This window comes from Meleagris gallopavo, chromosome 10 (assembly GCF_000146605.3).
Source record: "Meleagris gallopavo isolate NT-WF06-2002-E0010 breed Aviagen turkey brand Nicholas breeding stock chromosome 10, Turkey_5.1, whole genome shotgun sequence".
Taxonomy (NCBI): Eukaryota; Metazoa; Chordata; class Aves; order Galliformes; family Phasianidae; genus Meleagris; species Meleagris gallopavo.
In genome coordinates this window covers 28,377,936-28,386,071 of record NC_015020.2, presented here as the reverse complement: position 1 = coordinate 28,386,071, position 8,136 = coordinate 28,377,936, and the positions used below count along the sequence as shown (strand labels likewise).

General features: G+C 37.6%; 1 protein-coding gene across 1 annotated transcript; it reads left to right on the top strand.

Annotated features, from left to right (window-relative positions):
• The first annotated feature begins 101 nt into the window (after positions 1-101).
• On the top strand, positions 102-5,947 carry LOC104912514 (mitoguardin 1-like). The gene is made up of 7 exons (XM_031554935.1): positions 102-247; positions 722-892; positions 2,171-2,348; positions 2,857-2,993; positions 4,329-4,455; positions 4,897-5,033; positions 5,711-5,947. Exons 2-7 carry the CDS (start codon positions 794-796, stop codon positions 5,930-5,932), a joined length of 900 nt encoding a protein of 299 aa, XP_031410795.1. The 5' UTR covers positions 102-247; positions 722-793; the 3' UTR covers positions 5,933-5,947.
• Positions 5,948-8,136: the final 2,189 nt, after the last annotated feature.

Here is an 8,136-nt window from a genome sequence, read left to right as displayed (position 1 = left end):
GAGGGCGGCACCCGCAGCGCCGCCGCGCGGCGGGACTCGGCTCGTAGCCGGGATTCGGGGTGGGTGCCGAGGAGCGCGGGAGCCGGGTGCCACCCGCTTGGGCCGGCGAAGCGCCGCACGGCTCGGCGTCCCCGCCCGGAGCTCGCGGGCTGCCTGTCTGGGCAGAGAGCTGCCCTGTGGGGATGTCTCGGGCGCGGTTCCCGCTTCTGCGCGCGTGGCTTGGCCCTTGCTGTCATCTTGCTCTGAGGTGCGGTTGGAGGTTTGCGCTGTGTTCAGCGTCGGGGGAGGGTGGTGTTCATCTCACAGAGTGAGGTTACGTCAGGCTGTGGTATTTATTCCTTATCGAGTCTGTAGACACGCTGAATCTCTCAGTGAGAACCTTCCTGTCTGCCCCTGAACACTTTGAGCCGGTGCATATGGTCTGCTGACAGTAGCCATCATAGAGCTGTCCTGTATATAATTTGGAGGATATAAGCAGTGAGCTTTCGGGTAATAAAGCAGACGGCCCTCTGTAGGTCCTTCCTTAGACAACAGTCCTTTGCAGAGAACAGTTACAATGGGCTGGAACCGAGCCAGCAATGCACTTTTTTCATTAAGCACAAATCCCTCTGCATGAGCATCGCTCAGACAAGTCAGATACCTGTTATCTGAGGGCAGCGGGCCTGTAGAAGAAAGTTGTCCTGGGCTTGCATTGCATAATTCTTCATCCTTTGTTTGACAGTATTCATAGGACATCTGTGACTGATGTTTTTGATGTAATTCCACTTACTGAGGTTATGGGAGAGAAGGAGCCATGTCAGAGGAGGCTGTTACCGAGGCACGCTTTTCTCTGAAGACAGTGGCTCTCCGGGCGTTTCACCTTCCTGTGTCTTGGTATCACTCTCTCACACAGGTAATGCAGACGTTATCTGAGTATTGTAACTTGTGATACATTTTTAAAGTTTAATAGTATTGTACTCTCTCTTCTGATCTTAATATGAGCTAAATTTGTGAGGAGCGTCTTGGTCTTAGTAGCTAGCATAACTTATCTTTTCCTGCTGATGGTGTATCATCATATATCAGACTAAGCAGATGGCTTTTTCTGCTTAATGTTTGTTTGTCTTCATTTGTATAGTCAAAAAAACCTGGACTATCCTTTCTGTAGAATTTCTAGGTGGTAGCAATTGGTAAAATTTTGGGAAACAGTATGGAGTGCAGTCTCAAAGACTGGTAGTACCACTCTCCAAGTTAGTCTAAATGATTACTCTTAATCAGAAATCAAAAAGTGTACTTCTTGCTACTGAGTCACTTCTGCTTGATTAAATAAGTGACAAATTACTAAAATGAGCCAGTGATTCTTATTAAGAATAGAACCAGGTTCTTCTTTTGTTTGTTTTTTTTTTTTGCTTCTTGTGTTTGTTTTATGCGTGGAAAGATTGTCAAATATAATATTAAGGCTCTATTAATTACAGAATTTTCTTTCGTAAATGGAACTTGTGTGATTTCTTTCATTGATGTAGTGCTGTATAAATAGTAATGTGGATAGCAGATACCCTCACATTTGGGTAAAGAGTATGTTCATTCTGATCTTTGTTTTCAGGTTGGTAGGCTGGGAGTGTTGTGAAGCTGATACTACTTGTATGCAGGCAATATAAAGATGTGTCCCTGGAGCTACCTCAGGACACATGCAGGAAGGAGTTGCTGTCATTACATTGTAGAGATCCAGAGAAAAGAGGTGCTAATTGCCTGTAACCATGTTTGATATGTGATAGAGTGAAAAACATCAGAATTACTTGAAAACATAACTGCAGTTATGTCCTTCAGAGAATAAGCATATTGAAGAGTGAGCCACATTCTCTTGCTGTAGTACACAGAAAGGAGTAAAGAAAGCTTCTATTTGGCTTCGCAAAATATGGCTCAAAAATTATTTTTTTCTATTATTCATGTGGCAAATCACTGAAAACGATTTGTGGTATACCTTGCAGTTTGACTCTCAGTGCAGCTGTGAATGTCTCACCAATCCCTTTGGCTCTCACCTGGTCATCACAAAATTTAAGAAGTAATTTGTCAGTAATAATAATTGTAAGAATAGAATCTCTTAGTTCCTTAGTTGCCCAGGTTGAGCACATCAAAAGGAGTCCAGAGTGAAGAAGCATGGATTTCCAATGAAGTCACATTCTTTAATTTTCAGATAAAACTTTCACCTGGTTTAAAGAAGCTATTCACAGTCACAGCAGTGAGTGCAATATCTGTCATTTTTCTGGCCCATCATTTCAAAAGAAAACGTGGAAGGAAAAACAAGCAAGTGTCCCAATGGGAGCCAGGTCATCTACTATTAGAATGTACCAAAGCAGCTGCATCAGAAAAAGGTACATGAAGGAACCCTAAAGTCTTTTTGTTTGTCTTGGGCGGAGGAAAGGAATGTGAAGGAGTCAGTGTATGTAACAGTATAAGAAACCATTTTCCTTTAATGTTGAGGAGGTTAAACTGTTGAAGTAGAAATTGTTAAAAACTGAGTTATTGTTTTATAAATTGGCTCATCTTCTTGATGTTAATGTTTTAACTTTAAATTTGAAACAAAGTATATTTCATCAATAATATACTAACAGTTGGATTTGCAGTTCTTGGGGATGTACATCAAAAATAACAGAAGTAAATCTGAACTTTATGGAATGGGAAAATAACTATGCTTAAAATGCATGCTTATTGTCAGGGATATGGACTATTCTAATTTGTAACTAATAAGAGAAGTGTAAGTGAAATAATAATTGTTTGCTTCTGAACTGGATTTTATTGAAATGAGTGGAAACAGTTCTTGCTAACATAAGATTTGCTAGTTTTAAAGCTTCTTCATGCTGAAAATGTTGTATCTAATAGGTTCAAGTTGTTCCAGTAGCCGACAAAACTTGACTCTTTCTCTGAGCTCTGCCAAGGAAAAAGGATCACAGTCATGTATCTATGCAAATGGAGGGCTTTTCAGTAAATACTCTGGTTCAGTTCAGAGTCTGGTCTCAGTAAGTAAAAGTGTTTTAAGGCATTTCAGTGTCAACCTGTATTGGGGTCACACCTAATGGTTTCACTGAGCTGAAACAACTTTTCTGAATAAGCTGTATACACTGCCTCTGAAGGATGGCTGACTGAGCAAATGACCTCTTTGTGGAAGAAACTGCCAAACTTCCTACATTGTGAAAATAGTTTTTGTCAGAGATTTTATGCAACTGTAAAGTAAATGGGACAGCCCATTGATTCTGTCCCTCTGACCTTTCCTGTCTTGTGTCTAACAACTTCATAAGAATCCAGTTTCATGAGATGGAATGAGCCAAAACTATGCTACTCAGTGCAGCTGAAAGCAGGATTCCCCTTGTATCTTGCACTCAGTTATACATTCCTATGTATATGTGTATGTATATGTATATAAATGTAATATAAATATACACACCAGCTTTAATTCATTTTAGACCTTTTAGTGAGTAAAGTGAGTTTACTGACTTGGCAGTAAAATCACTTGTAATAAATCAAGATTGAACGCTTTCTTGTTAGGTTAGTGAGTTGGATTGAATCTCCAAACATTAGAATTGACACAAGAGTACCAGAGAAACCTGAATGTAGAGAGGTAGTGAGACCTTCTCAGCCACATCAGCTCCTCCTAGACTTGCAGTCTGGAACAACAGGTCCCGAAAATGCTCAAAAACTTCTAGAGTTATATAAGTCACTAGCACAAATGCCATAGGAAGGAGAGCTTAGTACAGTTCAAAGGTGATAGAAAGAAGAACAGAGGTGAGAACCACTGAACCCCTAGTCAGAATACTAAAATAAATGAAGGTTCCCTGTGTGCCTCTGCTACACTGCAGATGCTATGGTGTGGGTTCTTCAGGGTGCAGATGATCTTTGTTTCAGTGATCAGCAGCTCTAATTAGAAACTCTTTACAGAGCAAGAAGTTTAATACAGCGTAGTTTCTTTAATGTTGCACCTGGGAAGTGGGTTTACAACACTCTAGACAGTTATTATTGAGACTTTTTCCGATTTTTTTTTTTTTTTAACAATCTACAGTCAGATTTACTTGGACAATATTGTAAATCAGTGATTACTTTCATATTTTAGAAAAAGAGCAGTGCAGACTTCCATAACATTGCTGTTAATTCTAGAGTGTGTTTTTCCAAAGAAACAATTATACGGGGCCTGATAATAACTATGCTTTCCTAAAAATGTTTTAAAAGGTAATCTGTAGATAAGACTTGGACTATAATGTACTCTAGTAGGAATGTGATCTTAAGGATACTCTGTATAACAATAGAGTTGTTATAAATGCTTCTAAATCTTGTTGTTTTTAAACTGTATTTATTTTTAGGTTCAGAGTGCCACCTCTTGTCACAGTTGTGCTTGTGCCAATTCTAATTCCTGGGATAAAGCAGATGAAGAGGATATTAAGCTTGTTAATATTCCAGTGACTACACCTGAAAACTTATATTTGATGGGTAGGTTATCATCAGAATATTCAGCATCTACCAGTAATGAAAGTAAATAATTGTTTTTATGACAAAATGGAACCTGCATAATATTACTGTAGTAATTTTTTTTCCAGTGTCCTGTGGGCACCTAAGAGCATTTCCATAAGTTAATGAAAACCTACTTAATCTAGTATTAGGAGTCAAAATTCTGTATTTTCAAAACCTATATTTGTAGTAGTAAACTATAGGTTTGTTTTTAAATGTAAATAGGAAAAAATACTACAGCCCTTGTTGATATAACCATATTGTGAGTTTCTTCATCTTAAAAAGTCAGATGGCTGTTTTAAAAGCTTGCATTTTTGCTGTAGTCATGCATGTTATCTATATAGTTTCCTGTGACTCTAAAATATGAATACATACCAAAGCTGTGTGTCTGATGGAATGGAGGCATTCCTGATCTTCCCCTAGGTATGGAGCTCTTTGAAGAAGCGCTGCGTCGATGGGAGCAGGCATTAACTTTCCGTAACAGGCAAGTGGAAGATGAAGCAAGCTGTAGTTCCATCAAGCTGGGAGCAGGAGATGCAATTGCAGAAGAAAGTGTAGAAGTGAGTATATTTAATCTACTTTTACTGTCCAAACAATTCATTGCCTTTTGCTACCTGAATCTTCTAATGCATTAGCCAAAACTAAAACATTTGAAGGATATCCAACTTTTTTTCCCCTTTCTTTTATTAGTGTTGGGGGGAAAAAAGTACCTTTATTTATTTCTTGTCATTTGCTGCTGCATCAATGTTTACTTCTGGACAGTAATACTGTTATCAAGTTACCAAGCATTTCTTTAACTAGTTCTCTCCCTTGGATCATCTTTCTTGTACAGCTGTAAGAGAATATCTGCTTAGCAAAAATACTAGTCTTGGAAAAGATGATTTGTGAATATTAACAAATAGTATGTTTGAACTTTATCTTTACCTCTTTGTTCTCGTGAACTAAATGATTAAATATTTTGAAATAAGCATACACCTGTACAGCTTTCACTCTGGTGCATTAAGAGTAAAAAATTTTAAAGATTTAAATTTTATTTTTATTATACCAAATCAAATATATGTATCTTTAGAAATGCATGTGTATTCTGGATATTGAAGTGTTCATCTGACAGAGTCCTTGTGCTGCTCATACGAAACTAGTGTGGCACAGTGAGCTCTTTAAAGACTGAATAAGATTTCTTTGTTAAATCCAAGAATATAGACTGTAAATAAATGGAAAATCTAATGTCTTCTTGCAGGATATTATCAGTGCTGAATTCATCCATAAGCTTGAATCCCTGCTTCAAAGAGCTTATCGTCTCCAGGAGGAGTTTGAGGCCACCCTTGGGACCTCTGATCCTGCTTCTCTGGCTAATGATATTGGTGAGTACTACTATTTTGTTTTTATGGCTTGTATTAATGCCTCTTGTGAAGGGAACTCATGGAAATATCCACTGAGTAGAGCTATATTTTATCAGTAAATAAACAGAATAAATTCCAGGTCTTTCACATTATTATTTAAAGCTTAAAGCAGTATTTGTGTTTTAAATAAGAATGAACTGGTGAGAGGATTTTTTCCCCCTCATAGATTGTAAGTATATATAAGTATTTTCAGAATTCTTCTCAACTTTCTAAAGTTTATCTTGACTGAGGTATTTAAAAACTTACGTAGTAAAAGTATACATCCCTCTTCTTACAGTGTAGGTGTATGAGAGCATTTCAAAAGAAAGCTTCATACATTGTAATGCTATAATAGGATGGAAATTACAGTGATAATAGCAGTGATCTCCTACAAGAGATGCCCTCACCTCCACTGCCAACCCTTAAATGAGGTCTGGGAAGGAGTTGATCCTGGCTTCACCCCTTCCAGTTGCTCAAGTGCATTGCTTAAACCTGAGCTCCCCTGGGTTGGCCCTGCCTTCCCAGCAGGTACTCAATCACCATTTCAGGCTGTGACTTAGCATTTCTGCTACATATGCCTTCTGAATATTTTAGTTGTGTAGCCTGGTGTAACTTTGGAAAGGAAAACAAACAAACAACAAACAGACAAACAAACAAAAAAACCTGGCCCATAACAAAATGAAACCAGAAGATCAGAAGAAGATATCCATTTTCAAAGCTCTCATCCTTAGAGATTTAAATTTATCATAGGTGTGAGTTACTAAACCTGGGATGTTGTAATGGCAAGTCTAATAAGAGTAATTGCTGCCAGACATGCTGATTTTATTTAAAGAATTGGTTTAAGGTGTTCCTAAAGCTTGATATCACTGCTCCCATTCATAATTCAGTATCAAGCATCTGATCTCAAATAACTGTCAAACTTCAAAGGCAGAACATGTTCTGGGATTAGTTTTAGTTTTTAGTCTTGTTTGTTAGGCTTCAGCTTTGGTTTGGCTGGCACAAGGTGGCAGTGCTCTCATCTCTTAGCCTTCACATCATTCTGCAACTTCTAAATACAGATCTGAGTAAGATGAGAATTAGCTCAAAGCTGGCTTTCTGCTATGACTGTGTACACTTGCAAACATACATAAGCAGAAAAGCGTTTGGATGTTTTATTTTGATGTCTGAAGCCATAAGCCATAAATAAAGTTGCAGCGTGTATACTTTTTAAAATAGAAACTTATTTGTGGCTTTTGTCTTCAGGCAAGACTAATAAAATAGAATTCAAGGGACTCAGTGTATTTAGTTGTTGATTTGTTGTGTTTCCCTGGAAGTATTTTAAATCATTTTGTGTGGGTTTTTGTTTTTTTTTTAAGATGTGATAATTTTATTCTTACCATGAATACTCTGACCATTCAGTTACTTTCAAATGTTCTTAGTAGAAATCATTTGTGATCTCCTGAGTAGATGTCGTCAGTTTCTTCATTGTGAAGAAATGAAGAATTGTGCTGGCCTGGATGTGTAAGGGCAAAAAAGTAAAGAATTTGTTTAGTGAGCAGTGTGCTGCACTGTTCTGGATTTGGGTTTTTCATCATTACTGTAAATTCATGACTTGAACTGCAAGTATAATAGCAGAAAATGCATCACTTTTGTAGAAAGTTATTTTAGGATGTAAACAGAAGAACATCATCTCATCACTGTGGTACTTAAAAGATTTAATACAGAGGATGTTTTTGTCCCATATTTGTTAGATATAGAAACATTTATTCACTCACAATTTGACAGATAGTTTACTTTCCTGTAAAATATGGTTGCTAGATATGAGGTGTGAAGGTTTGAAGAAGCATATTTCTAAGATCAATGTTTTTTGGTAACTTTTCTGGGAAAAGATAGAAAACTGTGTTTGGGAGAATTGACAAAGCTTTCTTATGTTTTTGTTTTTCCTTTAATTTTTATTTGGTAACCCAGTGAAAGAAAATGAAAGGAGCTCTCAACAGACCTGCCCTTACACCCTCTAAAATATGTATGTTAACATATAATACTCATTTTATTTCGCTTCTCTTCAAAGCTTTGTATAACTCTCTTATGAAATGGTAGTCTTGGATAACGCATATCTAAAACTTACGAAAGAAGCTGGATAAAGAAAGCACCCTAATCCATCATTTACTGATCATCTGTCTTGGAAAGAGGAGGATGTTGCAAATGATGGGGAAATTGCCAATAGGGTTACGAATGAGGAAGAAAAAAAAAGGGGGAGGGGGCTGGTGAAAGAAAAGGCACAAACCAAAATGTCACGCCGATGAAA

What these genes read in the sequence shown, in the direction of transcription:
- LOC104912514 (XM_031554935.1), top strand. Translation starts at nt 794, where the DNA reads ATGTCAGAGGAGGCTGTTACCGAGGCACGCTTTTCTCTGAAGACAGTG. An exon ending in CAGTTCAGAGTCTGGTCTCA is followed by an intron (nt 2,994 to 4,328) that starts GTAAGTAAAAGT and finishes ATTTATTTTTAG; the next exon opens with GTTCAGAGTGCCACCTCTTG. An exon ending in TTGCAGAAGAAAGTGTAGAA is followed by an intron (nt 5,034 to 5,710) that starts GTGAGTATATTT and finishes GTCTTCTTGCAG; the next exon opens with GATATTATCAGTGCTGAATT.